We start from the raw sequence: 16,772 nt of genomic DNA, 5'->3' as shown, positions 1-16,772 counted from the left end.
ACTTTCTTCTTTCCTCTGCTTTAAGTATTACTGGGAGAGAAGGGGAAGTAGGAAGGATATATGTAAAGCTCTGTTAGGGTGTCTTCGCATCCTCCTGGTGGCCAGGTGATGTAATTCCCAAATGTAAGGATCGTGGACTCTCACTACCAAGAAATAATTGAATTTATCAGGTAAGAACAAATTGTGGTTTTTTTTCCCTGCTTATTTTTGTAGGAATGGTTTAATTATTTGTTTTGTATGATATTTAAAATACACATTTTATTGTGCATTTTTCATACAAAAATGCAGTATATGCCCCTTAGTGAGAGACCCTGTTTTCAGGGTAAAAAGTGGCCTTAGATCATTCCACCAGGGAAATAGGACTGGCAATCATTCTTTAATAATCTCGCTAGCTTAGAGTGCTTTAGATCATCGTGCCTTAAGTGTTATAAAAAAAAAAATTTGATTACACAATTGCTTGCATATAATTATGTATGTTACATGTACAAAAAAATAGTAAACTCTATGCATTACTGGGAGCTAGAGAACAAGAGTAAATTTGATAGAAGTAAATTGAAAAGTATCTTAAAATTGCATGCTCTTTCTGAAACCTATTATTTTAATTTTGACTTATACCTATAATAAAATGCCTTATAAAAGCAAAAAGGCAACTTTAGCCACATATAATGCAATTACTTTTTACAATGATTATTATCTAGAGATACAAAAGAAATCATATTCAATTTGACATGTTTTTATTTATTTTGTTATCTGAAAACAGGTTCTGTGTGGTTGTAGTAAAATTAGAAGTTTTGTAACTTTAACTTTATCTTGTAGAGAAAAAGCAATACAGAGAGTCCTATATCAGTGATGCATTGGACCAGGATTTGGATCAGCTAGAGAAAAGGTCCCACGCCAGCGGGAGCAGTGCAGGAAGTGTAAAGCATAAACGCCTCTCTAGGCATTCTACAGCCAGTCACAGCAGCTCACACACATCGGGAATAGAAGCAGATACAAAACACAGGGACATTGGCCCAGAGGATAGCTTCTCTGGGACGTCGTTCCATTGTAAACTGAAAACCTGCAGCTCCATGAACAGTCACAGTAGTTCCCATACCTCCGGGGCAGAGAGTGCCGGCAAAGACAGACTGGAAGATGACTCACAGGATGACGGTAATCAGAAGTGACTGAGCTTTGGGCTTAACTATTTCTATTTATTATACCATGGTCACTCATATTTGAAGTGACTTTATAAATCAAACCTGTATGCGTATCTTACCATAAAAATTAAAAAGCAACTTTTTTTATTATTATTATTATTATTATTTTTTCAATGGTATCCTTTTTTTCTAAATGTTAAACACTGATATTTTTTTTAAAAAACGTGATTTTGCTCATAATAATTATATAAATGATAAATTATATTTCTTCTACAAGATACGTAGAGTCTACGGATTTCATCCTTACTTGTGGGATATTAACCTCCTGCTAACAGGAAGTGGCAAAGAGCACCACAGCAGAGCTGTATATATAGCTCCTAGCTTCCCTCCACCCCCAGTCATTCTCTTTGCCTGTGTTAGTAATAGGAAGAGGTAAAGTGAGGTGTTAGTTTTAGATTCTTCAATCAAGAAGTTTTTTATTTTAAATGGTACTGGTGAGTACTATTTTCCTCAGGGAGATATGGAATGAAGAAGATTTCTGCCCTGAGGTTGATGATCTTAGCAGGTAACTAAGATCCATGTTGGTTCCCACAGAGCTTCTGAAGGTATTGCAAGATAAATCTTCAGTGTGGAGAACGGTGTAATGCTACAAACAGCAATGAGGTATGTTCAGTCTTTTATTCTGAGGAGACTTGGTATATCAGAGCTGGCTGACATTTTTTCCCTGCAAGGGAAGGGGTAAGCAGTAGACCTGTACACTGAGGGTGTTACTGAAAATCCTATGTTTATACAGATGGCTTTGACACTGTATGGGGCTCGACACTGGGAGAGGCAGCTTGACATTTTATATTTTATTCAACAAAAGTCAGTAGAGCTGCAAGTTTTATTAAAGGATTATAAGGGGACCACATGGCTTATTTTCAAACCGCTTCCCATGCGGTTTATCAGATTGTTAGGACGACGTCCATGATGGGCGGGGCCTATTTCGGCAGCAGGCATTAGCTCCAGTGGGGCCTAAACTTGTGTTCTGTTCACCGGATCGTTGTCGAGTCATTTTGCAGTACCCTGGGGGTAGGTAGGCGCCACAGCAGGGGTCTTTTTTTCTGTTAAGATATATTTTTTTGGTTAAAATGTCTCTTTGAGGGTAATTTCACCTTTTACTTATAGGGTGCAATAATTTTTGGGCCAATTGAATCTTTATATTTAATTGTGTAGCGTTTTTTTAACGTTTTAGGCAGTTTGTGAAAAATTTTTGCACTTTTTATTTCTTAAAGGCGCAGTACACATTTTTCTTAAAGTTGTTTAAATCAATAAATAAGGCGTTTTACGACTATTGTGGTTATTTCTAGTCTGTTCAACATGTCTGACATTGAGAAAACTAATTGTTCTATGTGTTTAGAAGCCATTGTGGAACCCCCTCTTACTTTGTGTACCTCTTGTACTGAAAGAGCCTTACAATGTAAAAAGCATATTTTAAGTAAAGAAAGTGTGCCTAAGGATGATTCTCAATCTGAAGAGAATCAGGATATGCCATCTACTTCTCCCCAAGTGTCACAACCTTTAACGCCCACACAAGCGACGCCAAGTACCTCAAGTGCGTCTAATTCTTTTACAGGATATGGCTGCAGTTATGTCAACTACCCTTACAGAGGTGTTATCTAAGTTACCAGTGTTACAGGGTAAACGCAGTAGGTCAGGTATTAATGTGAATACTGAATCCTCTAATGCTTTATTGGCTATTCTGATGTATAAAAATCATAGAGAAACGCTGCGATCCGTAAAAGTGCTTATTTAATTAATGATCTTCAAAAAAGTAGTAGTAAATCCATACACACATCAAAACAAAAGTATGGCAAAGAGCATTTAAAAACAATGAAAGGCAGGTAAATACATGTTTCAGGAACTAGATAATCCATATTTCTAATCTAATATTTCTGATGTACCCTCACAGGGCTCTGAGTTGGGGGTCAGGGAATTGTTGTCTGAGGGAGAACTTTCAGACCCAGGAAGTATGTTACCTCAGACAGATTCGGACGTCATGTCCTTTTAAATTTAAGCTTGAACACCTCCGCCTGTTACTTCGGGAGGTTTTATCGACTCTGGATGATTGTGACCCTATTGTAATTCCTCCGAGAAATTGTGTAAGATGGACAAATATCTAGAGGTACCTACTTACACTGATGTTTTTCCGGTTCCTAAAAGAATTTCGGAAATTATAAAAAAGGAATGGGACAGACCGGGTATACCGTTCTCTCCTCCTCCTAATTTCAAGAAAATGTATCCCATATCAGACACCATTCGGGATTCTTGGCAGTCGGTCCCTAAGGTGGAGGGAGCTATTTCTACCCTGGCTAAGCGTACACTTATACCTATTGAAGACTTTTGTGCTTTCAAAGACCCTATGGATAAGAAGTTAGAGGGTCTTCTAAAGAAATTATTTATTCATCAGGGTTTCCTTTTACAACCAACAGCTTGCATTGTTCCAGTTACTACTGCAGCAGCTTTTTGGTTTGATGCTCTAGAAGAGTCTCTGAAGGTTGAGACCCCTTTAGAGGAAATTTTAGATAGAATTAGGGCTCTCAAGCTAGCTTATTCTTTTATTACAGATGCCGCCTTTCAAATTGCTAAGTTAGCGGCGAAAAATGCAGGATCTGACATTTTAGCGCGTAGAGCGTTATGGTTAAAATCATGGTTTGCTGATTTGTTATCCAAATCTAAGCTCTTAGCTATTCCTTTCAAGGGTAAGACCCTATTCGAGCCTGAGTTGAAGGAAATAATTTCTGACATTACTGGAGGTAAAGGTCACGCCCTACCTCAGGATAAGTCTGTTAAGATGAGGGGTAAACAAAATAATTTTTGATCCTTTCGAAATTTTAAAGGAGTACCCTCTGCTTCCTCTTCCTCCACAAAGCAGGAAGGGAATTTTGCTCAATCCAAGTCCGTCTGGAGACCCAACCAGGCTTGGAACAAAGGTAAACAACCCAAGAAGCCCGCTGCTGCTACAAAGACAGCATGAAGGGGCGGCCCCCGATCCGGGTCCGGATTTAGTAGGGGCAGACTTTCTTTCTTTACCCAGGCTTGGGTATGAGATGTTCAGGACCCCTGGGCACTGGAAATCATGACCAACAGATATCAACTAAAATTAAAAAAAATTCTCCCAAGGGGGAGATTTCTTCTTTCTCAATTGTCTGTAAACCAGATAAAAAGAGAAGCGTTCTTACGTTGTGTAAGAGACCTCTCTACTATGGGAGTAAATTCGTCCCGTTCCAAGATTAGAACAGGGACAGGGATTTTACTAAAATCTTTTCGTAGTTCCCAAAAAAGAGGGAACGTTCAGACCTATTTTAGACCTCAAAAGTCTAAACAAGTTTCTCAGAGTTCCATCCTTCAAGATGGAGACCATCCGAACAATTTTACCAATGATCCAGGAGGGTCAATATATGACTACCGTGGACTTGAAGGATGTATACCTTCATATTCCTATCCACAAGGATCATCATCAGTTCCTAATGTTTGCCTTCCTGGACAAACATTTTCAGTTTGTGGCTCTTCCCTTCGGGTTGGCCACAGCACCCAGGATCTTCACAAAGGTTCTAGGGTCCCTTCTGGCGGTTCTCAGACCGCGGGGCATAGCAGTAGCGCCTTATCTGGACGATATTTTGATTCAGGCGTCGACTTATCATCTAACGAAATCTCATACAGACACAGTGTTGTCCTTTCTGAGAACTAACGGATGGAAGATGAACCTAGAAAAGAGTTCACTAGTTCCACGGACAAGGGTTCCCTTCTTGGGAACTCTGATAGACTCTTTAGACATGAAGATATTTCTGACGGAGATCAGAAAATTAAAAATTCTAAATACTTGCCGAGTCTTTCAGTCCAATCCTAGGCCATCAGTGGCTCAGTGTATGGAGGTAATTGGATTAATGGTAGCGGCAATGTACATCATTCTCGTTTTCATCTCAGACCACTGCAGCTGTGCATGATCGGACAGTGGAATGGGGACTATGCGAATTTATCTCCTCAGATAAATCTGGATCAAGAGACCAGAGACTCTCTTCTTTGGTGGTTGTCGCCGGATCATCTGTCCCAGGGGACATGTTTCCGCAGACCCTCGTGGGTGATAGTGACAACGGACGCCAGCCTACTGGGCTGGGGTGCAGTCTGGAAGGCTCAGGGTGTATGGACTCTCTACTTCCAATCAATATTCTGGAATTGAGAGCAATCTTCAATGCGCTTCAGGCGTGGCCTCAGTTGGCTTCGGCCAAATTCATCAGATTCCAGTTGGACAATATCACGACTGTGGCTTATATCAATCATCAGGGGGGAACAAGGAGTTCCTTGGTGATGATAGAAGTATCCAAGATAATTCTATGGATGGAGGCCCACTCTTGTTATCTGTCGGCAATCTACATCCCAGGAGTAGAGAACTGGGAAGCGGATTTTCTAAGTCGACAGACTTTTCATCCCGGGGAATGGGAACTCCACCCGGAGGTGTTTGCTTCACTGATTCTCCGTTGGGGCAAACCGGAGTTGGATCTGATGGCATCTCAACAAAATGCCAAGCTTCCGAGATACGGATCCAGGTCAAGGGATCCTCAGGCCGAACTGATAGATGCCTTGGCAGTGCCTTGGTCGTTCAGCCTAGCTTATGTGTTTCCACCATTTCCTCTCCTTCCACGCGTGATTGCTCGGATCAAACAGGAGAGAGCTTCAGTAATTCTAATCGCGCCTGCCACCGTGGAAACTTGCATTGAGACAGGACCTTCTCATTCAAGGACCTTTGCAACATCCAAATCTAAATTCTCTGCAGCTGACTGCTTGGAGATTGAACGCTTGATTTTATCTAAGCGGGGATTCTCAGATTCGGTCATCGATACTTTGATACAGGCACGTAAGCCTGTCACTAGAAAGATCTATTATAAGATATGGCGTAAATATCCTTTTTTGGTGTGAATCCAAGGGCTACTCATGGAGTAAAGTTAGGATTCCCAGGATTCTGTCTTTTCTCCAAGAAGGATTGGAGAAAGGATTATCATTGAGTTCCTTAAAGGGACAGATTTCTGCTTTGTCAATTTTGCTACACAAACGTTTTGCAGATGTTCCAGATGTTCAGTCTTTTTGTCAGGCTCTAACCAGAATTAAGCCTGTATTTAGACCAATTACTCCACCTTGGAGTTTGAATTTAGTTCTTAGAGTTCTTCAAGGGGTTCCGTTTGAACCCTTGCATTCCATAGATATTAAATTGTTATCTTGGAAAGTTTTGTTTTTGGTTGCTATTTCTTCTGCTCGTAGAGTTTCTGAGCTTTCAGCGTTACAATGTGATTTGCCTTATCTTATCTTTCATTCTGATAAGGTGGTTTTGCGTACCAAACCTGGATTTTTTCCTAAGGTTGTTTCAAATAAGAATATTAATAAGGAAATTGTTGTTCCTTCCTTGTGTCCTAATTCTTCTTCTAAGAAGGAGCGTCTGTTACATAACCTGGACGTGGTCCGTGCCTTGAAGTTTTACTTGCAGGCGACTAAGGATTTCCGTCAATCATCTTCATTATTCATTGTTTATTTTGGAAAGCGTAGGGGTCAGAAAGCTAAGGCTACCTCTCTTTCTTTTTGGCTGCAGAGTATCATCCGCCTGGCATATGAGACTGCTGGACAGCAGCCCCCATGACAGAATTACGGCTCATTCTACTAGGGCTGTGGCTTCCACATGGGCTTTTAAAAATGATGCTTCTGTTGAACAGATTTGCAAGGCTGCGACTTGGTCGTCTCTTCATACTTTTTCCAAATTTTCCAAATTTGATAATTTTGCTTCTTCTGAGGCTGTTTTTGGCAGAAAAGTTCTTCAAGCAGTGGTGCCTTCCGTTTAGGTCTCTGTCTTGTCCCTCCCTTTCATCCGTGTCCTGTAGCTTTGTTTTTGTATCCCACAAGTAAGGATGAAATTCATGGACTCGTCGTATCTTGTAGAAGAAAAGTAAATTTATGCTTACTTGATAAATTAATGTCTTCTACGATACGAGTCCACAGCCCTCCCTGTCATTTTTCAGACAGATTTAAATTATATTTTTTGTAACTTCAGTCACCTCTGCACCTTTTAGCTTTTCTTTTCTCTTCCTAAACCTTCGTCGAATGACTGGGGGTGGAGGGAAGGGAGGAGCTATATATACAGCTCTGCTGTGGTGCTCTTTGCCACTTCCTGTTAGCAGGAGGTTAATATCTCACAAGTAAGGATGAAATCCGTGGACTCGTCGTATCGTAGACGAAATTAATTTATCAGGTAAGCATAAATTTATAACAAATTACCTTAACCTCTATACGCCATTATGACATTCCATGCTGTCCTAACAGCGCTGGGCTTTAACACCGTTAAGACGGCATGGAACGTCCTACCTTATATGTCGTCTTGCAGCCTCCCCTTTTTGTGCAATGAAAAATTGGTGTCCCCCATGAACCAATCCCAGCTTTAGAATAACGTGATTGCATCAACGATCGTGCAATATTTTATTTTCTAGCAAGTGTTTACATCAGAACTTTGTTCCGATCTAAGCACTTGCACCCCACCATGAAGGGGTTAAAACCCTTCTCTACTGTTTTCACGTTTTAATTAATACATTTCATTGACCTGCTCCTCCCACTTACCTGCAGTATGGTAAATATTACGCTGTCAAAATACCATTGAATATTTCACGTGTTTGTTCTTTTTTGTTAGTTTTTTTGGCCCTAAATCATCTTTCACTAATTTATTTTCAGAAGTAGAAATGTTGGTTGATGATCCAAAGGACCTTGATCTGCCTCTGGACGATAACCCTGAACAATATATTTATATCACAGAAGACATGCTGCTTTTACAACAGTTAAATGGCAATTCAGGTAAGCTATGAAAATGCTTGTTTTTTTTCTTAATGTTACAATTTTTGCCAATGTCACCATATTCTGTAGACCCACTGTAAACGAAAAGATTAGCAAGACTCCACATTTCATTATAGAATCAACATAAAGTGATCTCAACTAAACTCTCTCTTCTTTGTGAGAGTCCCCCACTCTGCATGTCTTGGTTTTCACATATGTCAATGCTACAGTGGTGACACCACGATTGCTCTCCCCACAGGCTACCTAACTGGTGGTGGATCCCTTCCAAAGCCAGAGTGCTAAACCATGCTTCGTTTTTAACAAATCAAACCTAAACTAGCCTGGCTTGCAGGAGTGGTTAGGCGTTGGGGCCTTGTGGGGACAATATCCCACCTAGTAACAAGCATAGCGCGCATATGTGATGTACTCAGAGGTGATATTGGACAGAGAAAAGTGATTAAATGTGTCTGACAAGTGAATCACATGTGCATAATTTATGCCAGACAGTAATGTATTAAAATTAAACAGTCATATCCCCCTTTAAAGGTTGCAACAAAACTACTGTGGAAGTTTTTTTAACCAACTTTTAATTAAAATTTCCATTCTGTTTCTACCTCTTCAGATTCACTTCTACCATAGTCACACTAGCCATGTCCCTAGCTTCTGACAACACAAAGCTTTATGTTGCTGATCTTTATCTACATCCTGTTTATACTGGTGGGCTTGTTCCAGATCTACATACTAAGCAGAAACACATTTTATGTGGGAATTTTGTCATGTCTGTATATTATTAAGGGAACAACATGAATACAACCAAAATGGTAACTGTTACCAGAATCTAGCATCATTAGCTGCAGCAAACATTTTCTCTTTAACTCTGTAAAGAAATGTAGAAATGTGGCATTTTCTTCCTAATTGGAAAGAGTCCACAGCTGCATTCATTATTTTTGGGAAATAAGAACCTGGCCACTAGGAGGAGGCAAAGACACCCCAGCCAAAGGCTTAAATACTCCTCCCACTTCCCTCATCCTCCAGTCATTTTTTGCCTTTCGTCCCAGGAGGTTGGCAGAGAAGTGTCAGAATTGTTTTTGTCTCTTATGGAGGGTACTACTCTTCGCAAATGGGACAGGAGTTTTAGGTAGCCCTATAAGCTTCTGAACTTGAGGGCCTAGGTGAACGTTAGAGTCCGGAGATGCAGAGCGAGCTTCCCTTTGCGACACCATCCCGACTCATATTAACATCTCCTACAGCAATCGGTGTTGACGGGTTTCGCAGACTGCTTCTCTCAAGTCCATGTCAGGAGCGATGCTACTAACCTGTCCCACTTGAAGGGCCGTGTTCCTGTTCCACGGCATAGATTCTGGTAAGATTGTTTAATTTTTTATTACATTATGTTAACACAGAAGACAGGGTTACAGTGTGGCGCCCTTTATCTTTACAGAATCAAGGGTTAATATCTCCTTAGGGGGATTATTGAACAGGGGGGGATAATAATCTTATATGTTTATTTGATTTTATGCTGCTTTATGTGTGAGATGTTAGGCTCATAGGCTGTTATGGAACATACAGGTTTCACTGTCACTTTGAGAGCCATGCAGCTTACATGCTTGGTGCGCTTTCTCTCATAGCATGGTCAGTCATGCATTGTGCACTATGTAATTAATTTCCTCTTTCCTGACCAGATTATCAGAGGGGAGTCATAAATCTCTGTACTGTCTGGGTCTTTGGGGTATAAGGGTGCCGTTTTTTTAATAAAATAAGATGTTTTATTTCTCTAGTTTTCCGGGTATTGCACTAGCGATGGAGGATTCTGTTACTTTAGAGGGCGCTCCCTCTATTCCTAAGACGTAATTCCTGTTTATATGGTAAGGAGGCCCTAGTTCCCCCTCTCAATTATGTTCTATATGCCTTGATAATGGTGATAATATCAAACATGTTTGATACCACAGAGCCGTCCACCTCTGAGGAGTTGTCGCCCGGTGAGGTGCGTACCCTACATTGTTATCTTTATACACATGCAGTTTTCCCGTGGCATTGCGGATCCTCCATCTGGAAGGGGCCTTTTTTTCTCTGGACGTTACTGTGCAGTTCAGACGGCGGTGTCTGCGGCCTTAATGCTTTTCCTCGCCCTGCTCAGCGTAAGCGAAGGGTTACATACTGCACTCCTTCCCAGAGTACATCAAATCATTTTTGGATTTAACTGATAGGGTTATCCGGGGATGCAGTTCTTTCTGAGACTTCAGAGTATTATTATTATTATTATTATCGGTTATTTGTAGAGCGCCAACAGATTCCGCAGCGCTAGAGTATGAACTTTCTGGGTCGGAGTCTGCTGCCTCTCAACTTCCAGCTGCGGAGAAACCAGACTTTAGTTTTAGGAATTTGCGTTTCTTCTAAAGGAAGTTTTTGGCGAATTCAGGGGTTCCAGAGGTCATATTGCCTGATGAACATTTATTTACTAATTTGAATAGAGTTTGAGGACAGGGTGGTGCCTTCCCTGCTCCTGCTGTCCCGGATATTCCGCCTTGGACTGTACAGGTCCCTGAGGGTGCGACTGTCCCTGAGTATTGTGCCTTTCGTTACAAAATTGCGTGCCTTCACATATTACTCATACATGTTTTTTCAGTTATTGAACGACCATACTCTTATCGGATACAGGAATACTCGGTCTGCTTTTCGAATGGCGCACCTCATTAGACATGTGGGGATGATGTAATCTCTTGATTGTCCATGTATTGAGATCTTTCCCAGTTTTTTTGGAAGATCAGGGCTTCTTTTGGCTAGTCCTCCGGTAGGCCTGTTTCTTCTTGGGCGTTAACCTATAGGTTGCCTTGTATTTTATTTTCATCCGATAGGATGTCCTGTCTGTTTTCCTTCTTCCCCTTTGAGGGAGGATGTATGCGGCTTGACGATTAGGACCCGGATTGGGGTCAGTTCTGTCTGGTTGCTGTTCGGAGACGTGGTGTGGCTCTGCTTGGCTGGTCCGGTAGAGGTGCCGAGTGCTCATGTTATCCTCTGTGTTCAACTAAGCATTCTAGAGGACCGGTGGGTCCGTGAGGCAGGAAGGATTGTCTCAGTCCTGATAGCCTTCAATTTGGATGACTGGCTCAGTGGAGTCCACTGCGTCTCTCTCTCTCTCTCTCTCTCTCTCTCTCTTGTGTCTGGGGTTGTCAGACCCTAGAGCTCCTTCCCATGTAGTGGAGGGTGGTGGGCTTGCACTGTCTTGCCGCCGAGTTGGGCGGTTTGGCCTTTTTTCTTTGGAGGCCATGGGAATTGTCCTCCTGGTCTTAGTCCTCAGCAGCTAGTAGTTTATTGGGGCAGCTATTGCACATTGACTGTGTACAGTCTAGCTGTTTTTGAGACCTTGTGGTTTTCCTCTGTTGTCTCCATGTGAGTTAGCTCTCCTTTCAGGGACCTGGGTTCCCCTCCGGGATATGGTTGTTCCCTGTTAGGGGCACTGGGTGTGGTTTCCTTGGGCTCATGCTCGGAGCTGGGGATGCTGTGCATCCTTTTCTCTATATGATCCTCTGTTTGTATGGAGGTGATGCGGAGACCAGCCTTTGCTCGAGTAAATTTGGCCTCGGGGTATCCCCTTGCTTGTTGTCCTGCGGCTGTTTGAGAGTCTATGGGCTCTAGTGTCGTCGTACGACTTTTTAACGCCTTAGTTCCTTTGAAGCATTGGACTTTGACAAGGGGTGGTTTCTTCCTTGGGTTGGGACTTGCGAGTTATCTCGTTATCTGGGTTGATCTAGATATGGCGTTTATTTCTCCTTGTGGTCTTGTTTTTTTATGTCAGACGGGTAAGTTTTCAGATATTGTTTGTTTAAACAATTGGGGGCTCTGATTTGTTTTATCCCTGGTGCTTCCGGTTGCTGAGGCTTCGCTCAGTGTTTTCCTTTGTGGAGTTGTTGCTGGACTTTTTGGCTCTAGGGCTGGTTCAGGGTTCCCCAGTTCCTGGGAACTTGGGCTATGTCCTTTTTACTTGCACTAATTGACCTGGTCACGGTTGGCCAGGTTGTCTGAGTGCTGATGCTCATTGGGCTTGATTTATGCCTTTATGGTCGGTTTCCCTTGGTCAACTTGCTGTGGTAACTTAATGGATCACTGCTCTGCAGGCGAATGGGTTTGCAGTGTCTCTGCTGCAGCTATTGCACATTGGATGTGTGTTAGCAAGCTAATTCCTTAGGGGGATTCCTTCCAAGTTCATCTGAGTTGGAGATTGATCTCTCCTTTAGCTTGTGGCTTTGTGTATTGTGGGCAGGTGCTCTGCTTTTTTGGCCCCATCCCTTTTCTTAGAGTGGGGGGCTTATTCTCCTTCTTATTGAGGTGTGGTCCCTTTTCTTAGCAATTATCTTGGATTCATGAGGTTGGAACTGAGAATTAACCTTTTAGAGAGGGTGTTTTTCTATGGGTTGTTACGTTCCATCTGGAGTCTTGCTGGCTCCGTGTCGAGACTATGGTGGGCCTTTTGTTAGATTCCTTTGGGTCTACGGCCTTTTCGTCTGTTTCTAAGGAGTCGGGTTGGTACCCGTGCTCTGTTGGGATGGCTTTGGCCATTCTTCCGCTCGTTTTTGAGCTGGTGTTGGGGTTCTTCTGTTTCCCTGTTTTCAAGACCTACCGATGCTTGGGCTGGCCCGGATGGGAGTGGGTTCTGAGATGCGCTGTCTTCCTCTGGATCTAGTTTGGCATTGTAGCTAACCCCCTGGTTTTACAAGCTGAGGGTCCCGGGTTACCATTCACCTTTGGGTTCTGGGTGTAACCTCTCTCGTGGGGGTGCAGTGGGTCTCGTTGAGGTTATGTGCGTCCCCTTTTGAAACCCTGTGTGTAGGTCTAGCGGCTCGATTGCCTAGAGTGTGCCCTCTGTCTAGGAGCTCCCCTTTTGCAATCTGTTTTCTTGCTAGCTGTTTTTTTTTTTTTCTTCTCAGCAAGTATTATTCTGGGTTATACTAGTAATGGCTGCATGTTCTTGGCTCAGGTTTTTTTTTGTCTGGGTCTGTTACATGTTCTTTTTTTTTTGTCTGAATGCGATAGTATTCTTAGTTCGGACAAGGTGAAGACTCTGTCTTCAGTTGTCTTTCGGTGCTTTTGCACAATGTTGAGAGAGTTTTCTCTGTTCGAGGCCCGGTCCTAAACTTCTGGTTTCGGCTTGGTCTGGGCATAGCCTCCCCATTTGGGTCTTTGTGAGCTGGGCTCCCTGTTGGGGGTTTTCCTTTTATGGATTTTGTGGTGACCTTTCGGTTCCCCTTCGGTTCTTCCTTGCCTTGTCCCTTGGGGGGTTTAGGCTGGTGTTCCCCTCATTAGTGAGTGGTGAGGGACCACCTTTTGGGTGACGGTGTCTCCTGGAGGACTGTTGGCTCAGTTGAGTCTGATTTTGTGGCCTCTAACTATGCTTCTGGACTATCTGTGGGACATTTTTTTACCCTGATATTTCGTCTACTGTTCCTTGTTCCTCGGCAGAATGACTGGGGGATGAGGGAAGTGGGAGGAGTATTTAAGCCTTTGGTTGGGGTGTCTTTGCCTCCTCCTGGTGGCCAGGTTCTTATTTCCCAAAATTAATGAATGCAGCTATGGACTCTTTCCAACGGAGCAAAAGGAAATTATCAGGTAAGCATAATTTAATGTTTTTTTGTTACAAATATTTTATATCATACTCCATACTCCTGTAAAGTATATTAAATGCTATTTACCATTATGAGCTACAGGAGGGCTTTCTGTTGGCAAAGAATAAGGGGCGCCATATACAGCCGTACCATGCTGATAGTCACACATTGAGCAGAGAAGGGAGTGCCGCTCAGCTGGTTAGCTTCCTGTTAATATTGTAATGCTTAAATACCCAATGTGCAGACTCACTCAGTATGAATCTATTGGGATTAATGGTTGTTGAAAGGAAGATTATACCTCAAAACTATGTTGCTTCCTTTTCCTACACCACTAGAGATTCCTATTGAGCTAAAAATATTTGAAACTGAACCGAAAATTCTGCCAATGTTGATAGAACAAGCCCAAATTTGTCGACAAGGAATTTTAATATGTTCAGTGTTTACCCAAATGTTTATTAATGCATAGTAAATAATTTAGCTCTCATCGTTGCAGTTTTTTCACTGCCCCTTAGAGGCACCTTCCTGATTAAAATTTTTTACTGTGCTACATTACGCACAGTTATAGCCTAATTCATGCAGGATTTATAATTTTGACTAATTAACCGCGGTAGGGGAGATGAGAGAAATGCTTTTTTTTCAAGGGATATATCTGTGGACTGCAAAAAAATTAAGCAATACAATGTTTTTTTTTTTCTCAGTTTACATTTTATTACAGATGTGCAGGGTTCATATCTAATATTATTTTTTCTAAAATACAAAGATAAGGAATCTATCATCTTTGTTTTAGTAATATATTTTTTTAATTTGTTGTTTTTTAGGGTTGGTTGTAAAAGAAGTAAACTCTTCTACATCCAGTTCCTCAGAAACTGTAGTGAAGCTTCGAGGACAGAGCATCAATTCCATACCACAGGTAATTAAGATTAATTGAGGATAATGGACACTTATGGACCAGTTATAATATCTGCGCTCCCTCTCAATACTTGAATCTTATCAACAAAAAATATAGCAAAAAAAGCAAACGTCTCCTGGGATTAAGTAGCATGTGCAACATATAGTGCGCTATAAAGTGTGTCCAGAAACTTGCTTCATATGTAAATCCACAAGCAGAGGCAAGCAAGGCTGGATAACCATATGCCGTTAAAGTTGGCATTCATAGTATCACTGGAGACTAACCAGGACCGCGGACTATGATGTTAGTGCCAAACATGAGACTACAACAGGAGTGGCTAGTACCCAACTAGCACATGCCCCTGGAGTTAAAGGGACATGAAACCCACATTTTTTCTTTCATGAAAGAGCATGCAATTGTAAACAATTTTCGAATTTACTTCTGTTATCTGATCTGCTTCATTCTCTTGATATCCTTTGTTGAAAAACATATCTAAATAGGCTCAGAAGCTGCTGATTGGTGGCTGCACATAGATGCCTCGTGTGATTGGCTCACCCATGTGCCTCCGGATATCCGACCTCCGGATATTAGTGCACCTAAGTCTTTCGCTTGCACCTTAACATTTTACTTGAACAATGTAAGAGCTAAACAGCGCTAATATTTTTGCGATCCACTTGTAATTTAGCCCTAAATGAGAACTTTAGCTCTTCAAAGGTTTTGTTGTTGTTTTTTTTTAATAAAAAATATTTGTGACATTTTGTTGCACTTAATGTAACATTCAAAAATTAGATTTATAATCTGCCACAAAATAACAAACATCAAAATATTGTCTGAAAACATTTAAATATTAATTTATACATCAAATGTTTTGTTTTTTTCCTACACATATTTTAAAACAATTAATATATATTTGTTCTTTTTCTTACAGACAGCATCCAGAAAACCAAAGACTTCCACAGACCGGCATAGTTTAAGTCTGGATGACATCCGTTTGTACCAAAAGGACTTTTTACAAATTGCAGGACTGTGTCAGGACACTGCCCAGAGCTTCACATTTGGCTGCGACCATGACCTGGACAATAGGGGCTTGTATTGCAACGGCTGCCTAGCTCAGCAATGCATAAACATGCAAGAACCTCTTACAGCTAAAAAAGCAAGCAAATATTTCTCCCTAGATCTTACAAATGATGAAGTTCCAGAATTTGTAGTTTAACTACAAGCAATAATTTTGTCCTGGAAGACCGCATTTACAAAGTGCCATTTGTATTTTTTCATGACTTTAGTTTTGTTTTGATATTTTGAAAGCAAAACATTTGAAACATTGAATTTTTATAATTCTATCTTCTACGTATCATGAACAAACACAGAACTTTTTTTTATTATTATTTTTTTTTTTTATTATTGAACAAGAATAAGGTACTTTTTTGTTTACATAAACCATTTTTGGGGCTTATTCAGTATAAATATTTATGTAAAATGTATCGGTGCCATTTGAAAAGCATTTGTTTCTTTGTCAAACCAAAGATACATAAATTTCTCATCAATAAATTTCAAGAGGACTCAGAATACAGTAACACTTTTTATTATTTATAAATTATAAGAATTGTGAAACGGCAATAATATCATTTTTACAACTTGAAATGATGTATATAAAAAAAAAAACAATGTAAAAATCAGATTAGCAGAACACAGATTGTCTGGAGTTACAAGCAGTTTTCCTTGTATGTGTGGTTACGACATAACTAGAGTTTATCTAACCAACCTTCAAGAGTTCAGCTATACTTTTATTCTCAAGATTTGGACTTCGTAATATTTGTTTACAATGCAGTTAAAAGCTTAAATCAGATGAGCAGATTTGTAGAATTAAACATGATATAATTATTCATGCCCATACCTGCACCAATTTTTATATTCCAAATATGTGCCCATCCCAACAATTATGAGTCTGTGTGCTTTGTTCTTCATGTAACATGTCAAGAGAACAACCTAGAGAGTTGCATGCAAATTTATCAAATATTTTTAACCCTTGTAGCTCCACATAAAATGTATACTTTTGTATACATTTGTATCAACCCTTTAAAATGGTTAAATATATGGATCCAGCAAAAGGATCAATATATTTTGCAGCGAATCCTTAGGTCTTTAGGAACAAAATGCCAGTAGCTGTTGAAACCTTTATTTACAGAAACTGAATGTATATAATGTATTTCTTTTTTTTTTTACTATTTTTTTAAGATACCACAGTATTGATTGATATAAGATCAGGAAGTTTTTAATGTGCCTTTAAACATAAACAAG

General features: G+C 40.7%; 1 protein-coding gene across 2 annotated transcripts in view; it reads left to right on the top strand.

Annotated features, from left to right (window-relative positions):
- FRMD6 (FERM domain containing 6) overlaps positions 1-16,040 on the top strand; it is a 456,357-nt gene extending 440,317 nt beyond the window's left edge. For both annotated transcript variants that reach the window (XM_053697622.1, XM_053697623.1), the window contains 4 exons: positions 817-1,152; positions 7,887-8,006; positions 14,404-14,495; positions 15,403-16,040. In XM_053697622.1, coding sequence (XP_053553597.1) covers positions 817-1,152; positions 7,887-8,006; positions 14,404-14,495; positions 15,403-15,687 — 833 coding nt within the window. In that variant the 3' untranslated portion in view covers positions 15,688-16,040. The remainder of the gene's footprint in view (positions 1-816; positions 1,153-7,886; positions 8,007-14,403; positions 14,496-15,402) is intronic.
- The last annotated feature ends 732 nt before the right edge of the window (positions 16,041-16,772 follow it).

Source organism: Bombina bombina, chromosome 1, assembly GCF_027579735.1.
Source record: "Bombina bombina isolate aBomBom1 chromosome 1, aBomBom1.pri, whole genome shotgun sequence".
In the NCBI taxonomy this organism is placed as follows: Eukaryota; Metazoa; Chordata; class Amphibia; order Anura; family Bombinatoridae; genus Bombina; species Bombina bombina.
The sequence above is the reverse complement of the archived record's forward strand: the minus strand, read 5'-3'. Positions and strand labels throughout refer to the sequence as shown.